General features: G+C 43.1%; 2 protein-coding genes across 11 annotated transcripts in view; one reads left to right on the top strand and one right to left on the bottom strand.

Annotated features, from left to right (window-relative positions):
- Positions 1-4,786, bottom strand: part of ZNF346 (zinc finger protein 346) — a 33,336-nt gene extending 28,550 nt beyond the window's left edge. For all 8 annotated transcript variants that reach the window (XR_005529769.1, XM_039239760.1, XM_039239761.1 and 5 more), the window contains exon 1: positions 4,604-4,786. Coding sequence is in view for 7 of the 8 variants with exons in the window: in XM_039239760.1 (XP_039095691.1) it covers positions 4,604-4,778 (175 nt within the window). In the remaining variant the exon portion in view is untranslated. The remainder of the gene's footprint in view (positions 1-4,603) is intronic.
- A 116-nt stretch (positions 4,787-4,902) lies between these two features.
- UIMC1 (ubiquitin interaction motif containing 1) overlaps positions 4,903-14,897 on the top strand; it is a 141,910-nt gene continuing 131,915 nt past the window's right edge. The window contains exon 1 of one of the 3 annotated variants that reach the window (XM_039239795.1): positions 4,903-5,015. In XM_039239795.1, coding sequence (XP_039095726.1) covers positions 4,937-5,015 — 79 coding nt within the window. In that variant the 5' untranslated portion in view covers positions 4,903-4,936. The remainder of the gene's footprint in view (positions 5,016-14,897) is intronic. The other 2 variants (XM_039239802.1, XM_039239803.1) reach the window with 2 other exon arrangements.

The raw sequence follows: 14,897 nt of genomic DNA, 5'->3' as shown, positions 1-14,897 counted from the left end.
ACAAACTGTGAGATCATGACCTCAGTTGAAATATAGAGTTGGACGCTTAACTGACTGAGCCACCCAGGTGCCCCATGACTTGCTATTCTTTGGGCCTTAGAATCTGAACTCAGCTCCACAGAAATTCATTAATTGTCTAAAGTTGCCTCTCAGAGAGAGTTTTAACCTATTTAGGACTCTGCTTAGCATGGTAGTTGATTTCTAGGTATAGCTATAGTTAGAAAGCAGTAAATAAAAGATCCTAGTAAAAGCAAGCTGGACATAATTTACCAGTGGGTCAGACCGTTTAGGCAGTGTAGTCTAACAAGCAGGGTGGTCTATAATAATGAATTGGATATTAGCCCTGTTAAGGTTAGTTAGCTTCAGTACTTCTTTTTTGTGAATCCATACTGTTGATGGTCTGAAAAAGCTCAGATTTTATTATACAAAAAAGGCATGAAGAAAACAAAAGTAATGGTATTGATGATGTGGTGTTAGAAAGAAAATTGAAGGATAATAAACAGAGTTTCAGATACATGTGGGATACATCAAACATACCAAACAAATATATATGGGGAATCTTGGAAGGAGAGAAAGGAATAGATGAAAAAAAAAACCATATTTGAAGAAACAATGTCTGAGAACTTCCCATATTTCATCAAAGAAAAATATTAATCCATACAGTTAAAGGTCTCAAGGCACTCAAAATAGGATAAATACCAAGACCCAGATACATCAAAGTATTGAAAGATAAAGACAGAAACTCTTTGAAGCAGTAAGAGAATAATGACACATCATGTACAGTGGAATAACCTGATTAATGATTTACTTCTCATCTGTAACAATGAAAGCCAGAGGGCAGTGGAACGATGTATTCAAAGTAGTGAGAAAGATCAGAGCTATCAACTAATAATTCCATGTCCAGGGAAACTATCCTTCAAACATGCTAAGTGAAAAAAGCCAGTCACAAAAGGCCACATATTATACAATTCAATTTATATGAAACATCTAGAATAAAAAAATTACAGAAACAGAAAGGAGATAAACAGTTGCCAGAGGTGACTGCTAATGGGCGTAGGGTTTCTTTCTGGGGTGATGAAAATGTTCTGATATTAGATAGTGGTGATGGTTGCACAATTTTGTGAATATACTAAACCCTATTGAATTGTATATTTTACAAGGGTGCATTTTATGGCATATGAATTATGTATCAATAAAGGTGTTATTTAAAAAATATATATACTTTAAGACTGAAAGCAAAATAAAGACATTCCCAGATAAAAACTGAGAGAATTCACTGTTAGCAGGTTTGCCTTGCAAGAAATACTAAAGACAGCCCTTCTGGCTGAAAGGAAATGGTACTAAGCAGTAATGAATCAATAGGGAAAAAAAAAAAAGAAGAACAACAGAAATGGTAAATATGTAGGTCAGTAATGGACATTATAAATATTTTTTCTTAGGGGCGCCTGGGTGGCTTAGTCGGTTAAGCGTCTGACTTTCGCTTAGGTCATGATCTTGCGGTTCGTGGGTTCAGGCCCCGCGTCGGGCTCTGTGCTGACAGCCAGTTCAGAGCCTGGAGCCTGTTTCAGAGTCTGTGTCTCCCTCTCTCTCTGACCCTCCCCTGCTCACGCTGTCTCTCTCTCTCTCCTAGAAATGAATAAAACATTTAAAAAAAATTTTTTTAAAAAAATATTTTTTCTTAAAAAATGTTTTTATGTTTTTTAAATGTTCATTTTATTTTTTGAAAGAGAGAGACAGAGCATTAGTAGGGAGGAATAGAGAGAAAGGGAGACACAGAATCCAAAGCAGGCTCCGGGCTCTGAGCTGTCTCCACAGAACCTGATGCGGGGCTTGAACCCACAAACTGTGAGATCATGACCTGAACCAAAGTCAGATGCTTAACTGACTGAGCCACCCAGGCACCCCATAAATATTTGTTTTCTAATTTCTTCTCTTCACTTCTTTAAAAGACATATTGTATAAATCAATAATTATGACACTGGATAATTAGATTATAACATATCAATGCAGTAAATATGACAATAATATTACAAAGGAGGGTGAGGAATGGAGCACTATTAGAGGAAAGTTTTTATACATTTTATCAGATTTAGGTTAGCATTAATTTGAAGTAGACTGTGAAGAGTTAAGATGTATCATATAGTCCCTCGAACACTAAGAAAATACAATTAAAAAGTAAAAAAAAAAGGGGGGGGCGCCTGGGTGGCTCAGTCAGTTGAGAGTCTGACTTCAGGTCAGGTCATGATCTCACGGTTCATGGGACTTGAGCCCCACATCAGGATCTCTGCTGTCAGCACAAAGCCTGCTTCAGATCCTCTGTCTCCCTCTCACTCTGCCCCTTCTCTGCTTGTGCGCCCTTTCTCAAAAATAAACATTAAAAAAAAAAAGTACAAAAAAATGTTGACAGAGGAATTAAAATGGTCCACTAAAAAATACTGACCACAAAGGAAGTTGGTAAAGGAGAAAGGGAACAACAAAACGAAAGAGAGATAAATAGCAAAATAGAAAATGTAAATCTAGCCTTTATCAATAAATAAATGTGAACAGTCTCAACAGCCCACTCAGAAGCCAGAAACTGTCAAAGGATAAAAAGCAAGATCTATACAATGGGATTCTATTAGCAACAAAACGTAATGTGTACTAATGCATAGTACAACTTGGCTGAACCTCAAAGCATGCTGAGAGAAGACAAATGCATTCATATTGTACGACTTTATTTATATGAAACATTTAGAAAAGGCAAATTTATAGAGACAGTGGTAGCCTAGGGCAGGAGGTGAGAGTGGGGATTTAATGTAAAGAAGCAGAAGGGAACTAATCGGAGTGATGGAAATATTCTAAAACAGAATTATGGCTACATAACTCTATACTTTTAGTAAAAAGTTATTGCACTGTACAGTTAGAATGGGTAAATTTTATGGTATACAAATTATAATTCAATAAAAGTGCTAAGAGAAAAACAAAACAAAAACCGAGGTGAGTAGAACTTGGTGTTAAAGGTATGTATCTAGACCTCATGTAAAAATTGGAACATGAGGAGAGCAGGGAAATGAACTGCGTCCTAAGTGACACTGTACATTCATACATACATAAGCAATTCACTTGTTAGAGCACAACTGCTGTGTTCTCTGCTTCAAGGTCCAGCAGATGCCCTCCCTGTCCCTCAAGCACAAAGGTCACTTCCTCTTTGTGTACAACCAATTCTTATACATTCCTCTTTACTGCACCCATTACTTTATACTGAAACTGTTTTGGTGCCTGCTTCCTGGACTAGACTATAAACCCCTCCAAGGGAAGGACAGTATCTTCCTCATCTTTGTAGCTCTGATGCCCAGTGAGTCCTAGGAACTGAGCAGTCATCAATGACTCTTTGTTAAATTAGTGAGGGAATATTGGGGTGTATTTGGGGGGGATTTGTACCAAACAAGTTTGAGATTATGAGGGAGACAGAAGGCCCATATTAATTTAGCAGGAGTCAGACTAGACTAGTTTTTAAACTTGGAGAAGTGTATTCAAGGGTATAGGTCTGTGCACCACCCCAAACTTAAACATATTTTCTTTGGATGTGGTAAAAAATCCCATTTTATTCCAGGGCAATCAGTTCACAAGCAACATATTAAACTTTCCAAGATTAGTCTGCTCAGCAAGCAAACAAACCATCTGATTTCCCAGCAGATTACTTGACAGATTAGCACAGAAGGCCAGACAGTTCTTGTACTTCTGGACTGGAGTTAAGCAGCTCGTGGGGCTAAAGACTATGAAAGGAGTCACACAACCAGGTCAGACCAGCTCTTTCCACCCTCCCTCTATCTCTATCCTACCCAATGGTCAAATGCAGAGGAAGCTGGGAAGCTTCAGCCCAGAAGTGTCCCCCCGACCCCCACCCCGTTTATTCTGTTCTTCACAACTTCGGGACAAGCCTGGGATATAAAAGAAGCTGGACTCAAAGTATATCCTGGCCAGTTTTTCAGGCTCCTGGCCCCCATCTCATAAAAGGGACCCAGGTAGTAGACTAGACAAATAGAAACAGGGGTAAATGAGGTTCAAGTCATCAAGGCCAGGAAGAACATGGGGGTTAAGGCCTTCTGGAGTTCTTAGAAGTGTGGGGCATGAGAGAAGGGAGACAAGATACACTAGGGGTGGGGGAACCTGGAGACTGGGACGATGGAGAGTCAGGGGGAAACGGTGGGGGGCTAGAAGTCTGGCGGAGAAGGTTCTGTGGGTCTCCGAGAAGGCACGAGTAGGAATTACAGTCCTCGAGTTTGGGAAGGGCTGCGCTCTGGTGGGTAAGAAAGGCGGTGAAGGCCCTCCACCCCCGACGGTGTGAGCATGAGAAGGTCCCTGACCATCTGAGTGCGGAGACCTGATTCATTGGGTGCGACGGCCTCAATTTTGAGTGGAGCTGGCCCGCAGCACCCAGGCCCTGCTGGAGTGCACGAGTAAAGGAGTCCCAGGGCGCGTCACGCAATGGGGCGGGCCGGGCGCCAGGGGGTGTGACCGGAGACCCGGGGGCTGGGCCGCGTTCCCGCCCCACGCTTCCGCCGCTCTCTGCGAAACGAGCGGGTGAGCGAGGGATTTCTACCTCTGAGGTCCCCGGACTCACCTTCCTCCCTCCCCACTGGTTGGGCCCCAGACACTGCTTCCCACAGGCGGCGCGCCCTCTCGCGGTCGAAGCGCAGTCCGTCCGGTTCCCGGCCTTCTCGCTCCTCCGAGCTGTTGTATGGCCGGGCCCCTCCGCTGTCCGCGGCCTCGACGGTGCCCAACGCGGGATACTCCATCTTTCCTGCAAGCCCTAACCGGCAGATAGCCACTCATAAACCTTGGTCTCGCGAGATGTGGGTGGGAGGGTGACATTGCCGGGCCAGCAAATCTCGCGAGGTTTGGGCGCTGCAGCCCGCGTTGCAATGCGGGCCCTCGCGCTGCTCTTTGGTCGCTGATGGGGAGCCTCGGAGTGTTGTGCTGTGGAATTGAAAGTCAATCGCTGGTTTCACAGCAGCCCCCTTACTCTGGTACAGGTTTGTGCAGGTTCTTACCTTGCTCACCGTCAGCCTTTGACACTTCTCATTTCGTTCTCTTGAAGGCCCTGTTAAGTGGGAGTATTTTCTCCGTTTTACTGTTAGGGAAACTGAGGCCCAGAACCTAAAAATAGTTTACTCAAGAGTGCCTCCAGAATGTAGTAGAGGCAGGGCTCCATCTCCATGATTCAGCTATTGCTGATAATAAATACCATTTGAGTTTCAGTTTCTACCCAGATATTCCCCTTAAACTCCCAATGCAACTGTTAAAACCTGAAATTTTATCTTCCATCCCCATATATCCTCCTCCCCAAGTCTTTCAGGAGCCACCATCTCTTACCAAGGTTATTGTGGCATCTTCACTGGTCCTTTCCCTTGCCCTTCAGATATTCTCAGCACAGCAGCCGTAGCAGTCCTCTTATAGCAAACCATATCCTGATACTCGGATGCTCATATTTTCCAACACCTTCCTCTCTTACTCTTTGTAAAAGCCAAAAAAAAGTCCTGAGTTTAGCTGAAGGACCCTATACAGTCTGATTTCCCTTAACTTTCCTGATCTTATCTCCTACTGTGTTAGCCTCCAACACCTTGATTACTGTCCCAGTTACCCTGACCACTTGGATTGCATTTCCCCCATATATCCTCATGGCTCAGTCTCTCATTTCTTTCTCTGGCTACCCTATCTAAAACATACATTTCATGTCCTCCTTTCTTGCTTTATTATTTTTTCCTTCTTAACATTATCAGGCATAGTATGTTTTTAAGTTTTATCTTTTTTGTTTCCCCACGAGTAGGCAAGCCCCAAGAAAGTAGAGATTTTTGTCCATTTTGTTCCCAACACCTTGAAATAGAGCTTGGGCTCTCATAGGTACATATAAAATATCTGTTCAATTAATGAAACTTTTGATAGAATTACCTTATTTCGACTTCATTTATTCAAATGCTTATTGAGAGTTTACTAGGAGTTAGATGTTGTTTTCGGCACTGGAGTACAGTGGTGAACAAGACAGTGGTGAACCAGGAAGCTCTGGTATTGTGTTTTTTATTCTAATGGAGGAGAGTGTAATAAACAAGTCAACAGATTGTGATAAGTGCTAAGAAAATAAAACAGGAATATGTATTGGGTGAATGATGTGCAAGGAACATTAGTCAGGGTGGTCAGAAAGCCTCTAAAGAAATGACATTTTACCTAAGTCCTGATTGATGAGATGTGGAAGGCCATGCAAAGAACTGGTGAAGAATGTTCCAGGGAGAGGGAACAGCGGGTGCAAAGCCCCTGTGGCAGGAGTGAACTCGCTCTGTTGGAGGAACAGGAAAAAGAACAGTGTGGCTGGAGCAGTGAACAAGTGAGAAGTGATATCAGAGGAGGGAAGAAAGAGAGACAGGTTTCTTGCCTGAGATCACACAGCTGACCAGCAGGAGATGCTTATTTATACTGTAAATATTGAGCACCAGCTAGGGGCAGGCCTCATGACTGACTCGTCTAGTACAGTGCCATAGATGATTGATGTTTGTGCAGTGTTTAGAGTTTATGAAGCACCTTTAACATACATTATAGTATTTAATGCTCAGAGTGGTTTTCCTATAAAGGATTTCTTTCTTTCTTTCTTTCTTTTTTTTTTTTTTTTACAAATACTTTATTGTCAAGTTGGTTTCCATATAACACCCAGTGCTCATCCTCACAAGTGCCCTCCTCCAGGCCGATCTTCCCCCTCCCCCCCCACACCTATCAGTCCTCAGTTTGTTCTCAGCATTCAAGAGTCTTTCATGGTTTGCCTCTCTCCCTCTCCCCCACTATTTCCCGCCTTCTTCTCCCCCTTGGTCCTCCGTCAAGTTCCTCCTAATCCTCCTATACGTGCAAACATATGGTAGCTGTCCTTCCTTCTCTGCCTGACTTATTTCGCTCAGCATAACACCCTCAGGTTCCATCCATGTTGCTACACGTGGCCAGATTTCATTCTTTCTCATTGCCATGTAGTATTCCATTGTATAGATAAACCACATCTTCCTGATCCATTCGTCTGTTGATGGACACTTAGGCTTTTTCTATGTTTTGGCTATTGTTGAGAGTGCTGCTATGAACATTGGGGTACATGTGCTCCTATGCATCAGCACTCTTGTATCCCTTGGGTAAATTCCTAGCAGTGCTATTGCTGGGTCATAGGGGAGTTCTACTGTTAACTTTTTGAGGAACCTCCACACTTTTCCAGAGGGGCTGCACCAGTTTACATTCCCACCAACAATGTAGTAGGGTGCCCATTTCTCCACATCCTCACCAGAATCTATAGTCTCCTGATTTGCTCATTTTAGCCACTTTGACTGGCGTGAGGTGGTATCTCAGTGTGGTAAGGATTTTTTTTCTTATTATTATTTTTTTTAAATGTTTTATTTATTTATTTCTAGGAGAGAGAGAGACAGCGTGAGCAGGGGAGGGTCAGAGAGAGAGGGAGTCACAGACTGAAACAGGCTCCAGGCTCTGAGCTGGCAGTCAGCACAGAGCCCGACACGGGGCTCGAACCCACGAACCGTGAGATCATGACCTAAGCGAAAGTCGGACGCTTAACTGACTAAGCCACCCAGGCGCCCCTTTTTTTTCTTATTTGACAATAAAGAAACAGACTGGGAGGGGTGAAGGTTTTATCAGGGTCACACAGGTAGTTAATGACAGAGGCCATACTTGAACAAACAGTCCTCGGACTGCAAATCCATGTCCTTTCGCCAATACCAGATGACCAGCGTAAAAACCAATGACTGTACATTACTTAATTGTCTTAAAGAAAGTTTCTACTTACCCAAATTTCATAGCATGAGCTATTCACTAGAAATCCCAAGGTATAGAGGACATTTTAGTCAAAGTCCCAGAATTCAGGCATATATATTTAACACAATGGAACAAAATACAGTCCCCCTCCCCTTGCTCCCAGTCTTATTAATTGCTCAAAACTATTTATTTATTTCTTTAAGTTTATTTATTTTGAGAGAGACAGAGACAGCATGAGTGGGGGAGAGGAGAGAGAGAGAGAGAGAGAGAGAGAGAGAGAGAGAGAGTCCCAACCAGGCTCCGCACCGCCAACACAGAGCCTGACTTGGGGCCTGAACTCACAAAACTGCGAGATCATGACCTGAGCTGAAGCCTGGAGTCGGACGCTTAACCGACTGAGTCATCCCGGTGCCCCTGAAAACAATTTAGATTTATTCTCTAGTGAACGCTATCACAATTTATTTTCTGTGCCAATGAGGCAGAGTCCTGAGCTATGGTGCTGAGTGTCTGAAGAGCCCTCTTTCTGCTTTGTCTTTTGTGTAAGTGCTTTCAATAATGGCCAGGCCTGGACTCCGTGTTGGAACTTGACAGTGCATGTGATGCCTGTACTTGGGGCTGGCGTTTATTTCTTCTCTGTGGAACACGAGAACCACTTGCCAACTTGTTCTACTGTGTATTGTTGCTTTGGGAGAAGAACAATCCCAGGGAAATGGCTTTGCCGAGGGATGAATTGGCCACAGTTTAGCAGATACTTCATTTGAGTAAACACTGATTGTGTATGTTCTTGGGCACGCAAACCCATAATACAGAGCTTTGCAAAATACGGCTCTTGTTTTCAGTGTTCAGTGCCATTGAGAGTTTTATTATGCAGACTTCCCAAGAAGAAGGGTTGTGCCATGCCATGTAGGGCCATAGTACACAGGGAAAGTGCCAAGGTTGGCCAGGAGGCAGAAAGAACAAGAGAAGAGCATGGCCCAGAGCCTTTATTGTAGTCAACAGTGGAAGGAATGGGTAGGGCTAGGTAAGAAGTTGAGGATTGGCTAGTCTAAATAATTGTAGCAGGGCTCTGGGCTATAGGAGTGGACCCTAGTAGTCTGTTACCAGGCCTTGGACTGATTTAGGAAAGGCGGAATATTGGCTTGGTGTGTGAGTTAGATAAAGGAGATGGTTGGGGATGCAGACTTTGGATTGGTTGGTTTGCATATGAAATGTGTGTTTAAAGGCAAATTGTTTGCTATCTCTAGGAATTAACTAATCCTGAGAAGGACAGATCCATCCCAAGATGTCAAAGCATAATAAAATACAGAAAATTAAAAAAAAAAAAACATGATTAATAAAACAACCAAGATCGGTATGAATGGAGTGGGATGATGAAGCCACAGCTGTGGGAGTCTTGTTGGTTTCTGGGTTACCTTATAGGAGGCTTTCAACTTCTCAGCTCTATGAATGCATCTCTAGTTGTTAGAAGTGACCATAACTTAGATTTTACTAACAGGATATTAACAAGCATGGTTTGAGTCAGAATCTGAGATTGGTCCAAAACAGTAGGGTTTGCTCTTGAGGAAAACTGGAAAATCTATGCTGGGGGCAGGGTAGAGAGGGAGGTCACATCTCTGCTGTAATCCTGGTTTACTTCTCAGGATGGGTCATTTTATTTTATTTTATTTTTATTATTTTTTTATAGTTAAAAGCATTTTAAAAAAATGTTTATTCATTTTTGAGAGACAGAGTACAAGCAGGGGTGGGGCAGAGACAGAGGGTGACAGAGAATCCAAAGCAGCCTCCAGACTTTGAGCTGTCAGTGCAGAGCCCAATGCGGGGCTTGAACTCACGAACCGTGAGATCATGATCTGAGCTGAATTTGGATGGCTACCAACTGAGCCATCCATGTGTCCCAGGGTGGGTCATTTTATAGTGACTTTAGGGCTACAGGGAAGCATTGTCTTCAGGAGATGCCACGTTTTAAATCTGTGACTTTCCAAAGACAGATTGAGGGTATAGGGTGTTGTGTCTAAATGGGGTGTCTCTCAATTAGATGAGGGCCTCCTAATGTGGGGCAATGATTGGGTGGAAGCAAGTGAGTTGCATGGGAGGTGAAAGAATTCACCTGAGGCAGAACAAAGGATATAGAAGTTTATTGAATATACCACAAAGTAGCAAGGTAGTGGATGAGTAGGTCAGCAGAGGAGAGGCTGTCTGCAACAGGCAGTGGAGGGGGCTGCTTTTAAGAAGGGAAAGTGAGGAAGTATGATGACTTATGGAATTTTACCTTTTTTGGTAACTGTGCCTGGTTGTAAGTAGCCCGTTGGTTAGTTAGGGCCTATGGATATTTTGAGGTGAGTGGCCTGTTAGGCCTGTCTATACTCAGCCAGATGGTAGCTTTGGGCCCTTTCCACATTCCATCTCTCAAGCCTGTTGGCCTGAAAGTGGCCTGAAAGGGGAGTTTGCTGATCATGGATTATGATTTCCAGAGGGCTCTAAGAAGGAGAGGAGGGCGGAGGATTAGATTCAAGTAGAGCTTTCCAACTTTTTCCTTGTCACAGCCTACTTAGAAAAATGAGCATATGTATATGTCAAATTAAACTAACCAGATGAGGCAGCTTCTTATCACTCCAGTGGTGGTCCCAGGACTCCAATCATTCTATGCCCTACTGAACCACCCTTGGGGCAGGAGGGATGGATGTTCAGAGCCATGTGAGGTGTAATGGATGACCATGATGTTTTACACCCTGACAATGTCTGAGGTAAACAGGATTGGGATTAACCCCAATAATCTCTGGGAAATAAACAGGCCATCAGTTGAAGCTGTGAAGCTCTCGGCCTGACATCAATTGCTCCATTTTGCAGTCATGACCTATGTGACCTTATATAAATTATTTAACATTTGTAAGTCTGCTTCTTTAACTGTAACACAAGGAAATGATACTTTATTTTTTTTAGCGTTTATTTATTTTTGAGAGAGAGATAGAGAGAGAGCAGGGGAAGGACAGAGAGAGAAGGAAACACAGAATCTGAAGTGGGGCTCGAACTCATGAACCATGAGATCATGACCTCAGCCAAAGTCGGTCGCCCAACTGACTGAGCCACCCAGGCACCGCAGTGATACCTATTTTAAATGGTGGTCATGAAGATTAACCAAAATAATCTCCATAAACTACTTAGCACATTGTCTGGCACAAAGTAAATGGTGGTTGTTACCAGTTTATTCTGAATGCTATATTTTTCTGATAATTTCACAAACTAGTATTAGGCTCCATCTTGGTAAAGCTAAACCCCAGTTTTCTAGAATGAGTTTTAGATCCCACAATTTCTAGAACTAGTTTCAATTAATTGTGCATTTGATTATGGATCTAGTTTAGTTTAATGTATCCAAGGAAATCTAGAGTGGTTTATTTATTTGTTTAAAACATGTTTATGTATTTATTTTGAGAGAGAGAGTGTGCATGCATTGGGGAGAGGCAGAGAAAGAGAGAGAAACCCAAGCAGTGGCACCAGCGCATAGCCCAACTTGGGGCTTGAACTCAAGAACTGCGAGATCATGACCTGAGCTGAAATTAAGAGTCAGATGCTTAACCAACTGAGCCACCCAGGCGCCCCTAGCGTGGTTTAAAATGATCCAGTGAAGCTCTGTCATCTCCACTGAAGGACTGTCAAAAAATCGGTAAAGATCTTGAACTGGCATAGTAATTTGAGTCACATCAAATCAACAGGCTTTGTTTGGGCCTACTCTATTTTAGGTCAGTATGTTTTCCATTTGGGCCCCCATAACACAGACAGTAGGGCTTAAAGAACAATTTGTTTCTCACAGTTCTGGAAGCTGAAAAGTTCCAGATCAAAGTACCAGTAGATCTGGTGTGTGGTGGGAGCTGTCTTCCTGGTTTATGGACTGCCATCTTCTCCCTCTGTCCTCACATGGATGAAGGGGTGAGAGAGTTCTCTAGTGTCTCTTTCATGAGGTCACTCATCTCATTCATGAGGGCTCCACACTCATCACCTAATTAGTTCCCAAAGGCCCCACTTCTTAATAGCATCACATTGAGGGTTAGGATTTCAACATCTTAATTTTTGGAGGACATAAGCAGTCTATTGCAGGCAGGCACTGTACTAAACTCCCCTACAGACAATACTTAATGCCTTTCTGTTGTTTATAGGACAAAGTTAAAATGTCCTACTGTGGTGTAAGAGTCTGATTCTATAGTCTAACTCCTTCCCTCTCCACTCCCTTTTTCTGATGCTTTCCAGAGTGCCTTGTGCTCCAGCCACACTGAAAGGACTTTGTAGCCTTGTGGTTTGTTCCCTGGCTGGGACATCCTTTCACAGCTCTTTGCCTTTGCATATACTGTTCCCACTGCCTTTAATGCACTTCCACCATCTTCTCATGTCCATTTGACATACTTTGTTGATGTTGCTTTGTATTCTTTGACTATAATAGCTGTGAGTGCAACTGTATGCCGAATCCTGAGTCCTTGAGTCAATCATCAAACCTGGGTGATCATGGGGACCCCTAACACATCTACTAAATGAAATTCTCCTTGACTTCTCTTCCTCTAGGAAGAAGTAAATAACTCATTTCTCCATACTTCTTTAACACTTTCTACTGCCTTTTCTTATTAAAAAACATTTAAATTATTATTTAATACATATGAAATACATGTAACTTATAAAGGGCAATAATGTAACAAAGACCCATGAATTCATCATCTAATCTGAGCTAGAACATTATCTATCAAACCACCTATTCTTTTTTTTCATTAAAAATTTTTAACATTTATTTTTGAGAGACAGAGAGAAATAGAGCACAAGCTGGGGAAGAGCAGAGAGAGAGGGAGACACAGAACCCCAAGCAGGCTCCAGGCTCTGAGCTGTCAGCACAGAGCTAGATGTGGGGCTTGAGCTTGTGAGCTGTGAGATTATGACCTGAGCCAAAGTTAGGAACTTAACTGACTGAGCCACTTAGGCTCAACTATTCTTTTTTTTAATTTTATTTTTATTATTTTTTAAAATGTTTTACTTACTTCTAGGAGAGAGAGAGAGACAGCGCGAGCAGGGGAGGGTCAGAGAGAGAGGGAGTCACAGACTGAAACAGGCTCCAGGCTCCGAGCTGGCAGTCAGCACAGAGCCCGACGCGGGGCTCGAACCCACGAACCGCGAGATCATGACCTAAGCGAAAGTCGGACGCTTAACCGACTGAGCCACCCAGGCGCCCCAGGCTCAACTATTCTTAACCATTATTCTGAATTTTGTGTTTTTAATTTCCTAATTTCCTAGCTTTAAAAAAATATTATATAGGGGCGCCTGGGTGGCTCAGTCGGTTAAGCGTCCGACTTTCGCTTAGGTCATGATCTCGCGGTTCGTGGGTTCGAGCCCCGCGTCGGGCTCTGTGCTGACTGCCAGCTCGGAGCCTGGAGCCTGTTTCAGTCTGTGACTCCCTCTCTCTCTGACCCTCCCCTGCTCGCGCTGTCTCTCTCTCTCTCCTAGAAATTAAAAAAAAATTATATATATATAGAGAGAGTATGCAAGCAGGGGAGAGGGGCAGAAGGAGAGAGAGAGAGAGAGAGAGAGAATCTTAAGCAGGTCCCGTGCTCAGTGTGGAGCTTGACATGGGGCTTTATCCCATGATCCTGGGTTCATAGCCTGAGCTGAACTCAAGAGTTGGGCACTCAACCAACTGAGCCACCCAGGCACCTCTAACTTCCTTGCTTAAAAAATTATGTATAAGGGCACCTGGATGGTTCAGTCAGTTGAGCATCCACCTCTCGATTTTGGCTCAGGTCATGGTCTCACAGTTCATAAGATCAAGCCCTGCATCAGGCTTGTGCTGATGGCATGGAGCCTGCTTGGGATTCTCTCTCTCCTATCCCTGACCCCACCTCAAATAAGTAAATAAACTTAAAAAATTATGTATATGCTTAAACAACATATTAAATTGCTTGCATTTGAGCTTCATAAACATGGTGTCATACTGTTTGTATTTTTTCTGTGACTTCCCTTTTTCACTCAACATTAAATTTCTTTATAATTTTTTTTTTAATTTTAGAGAGAGCATGTGAGTGGAGGGAAAGGGACAGAGGGACAGAGGCACAGAGAGACTCTCAAGCAGGCTTCATGCTCAGCATGGCTCAATCCCATGACTCTGGGATCATGACCTGAGCTGAAATCAAGAGCCAGATGGTCAACCAACTGAGCCACCCAGGCCCAACTGAGCCACCCAGACACCCCCCACATTAAGTATTTAATATCCCTGTTGTTGCAGGTAACTATAGTTCATTCTTTTTTTTTTTTTTTTTTTTTTTTAGGTAGATTCCACAGCCAATTTGGGGCTTGAACTCATGACCCTGAGATGAAGTGTCACGTGCTTCACCGACTGAGCTGTTGACCAGGCATCCCTAGTTCATTCATTTTCCACTGTGGGGTAATATTCTGTTATGTGAATATATCATAATTGATTTATCTGTTCTGCTATTTTTTTTTCTTAGTTTATTGTCAAGTTGGTTTCCATATAACACCCAGTGCTCATCCAACAAGTGCCCTCCTCCATGCCCATCACCCCCCTTCCTCTCTTCCCTACCCCCATCAGCCCTCAGTTTGTTCTCAGCATTCAAGAGTCTTTCATGGTTTGCTTCCCTCTCTCTCCCCAACTATTTTTCCCCTTCTCCTCCCCCATGGTTCTCCATTAAGTTCCTTCTAATCCACCCATACATGCAATCATATGGTATCTGTCCTTCTCTGCCTGACCTATTTCGCTCAGCATAACACCCTCAAGTTCCATCCATGTTGCTACACATGGCCAGATTTCATTCTTTCTCATTGCCATGTAGTATTCCATTGTATAGATAAACCACATATTCCTGATCCATTCGTCTGTTGATGGACACTTAGGCTTTTTCTATGTTTTGGCTATTGTTGAGAGTGCTGCTATGAACATTGGGGTACATGTGCTCCTATGCATCAGCACTCCTTTATCCCTTGGGTAAATTCCTAGCAGTGCTATTGCTGGGTCATAGGGGAGTTCTATTGTTAATTTTTTGAGGAATCTCTACACTGTTTCCCAGAGGGGCTGCACCAGTTTACATTCCCACCAACAGTGTAGGAGGGTGCCAGTTTCTCCACATCCTCACCAG

The sequence above is a fragment of the Hyaena hyaena genome, unplaced genomic scaffold, assembly GCF_003009895.1.
Source record: "Hyaena hyaena isolate Hyena2069 unplaced genomic scaffold, ASM300989v1 scaffold_160, whole genome shotgun sequence".
NCBI lineage: Eukaryota > Metazoa > Chordata > Mammalia > Carnivora > Hyaenidae > Hyaena > Hyaena hyaena.
The sequence above is the reverse complement of the archived record's forward strand: the minus strand, read 5'-3'. Positions and strand labels throughout refer to the sequence as shown.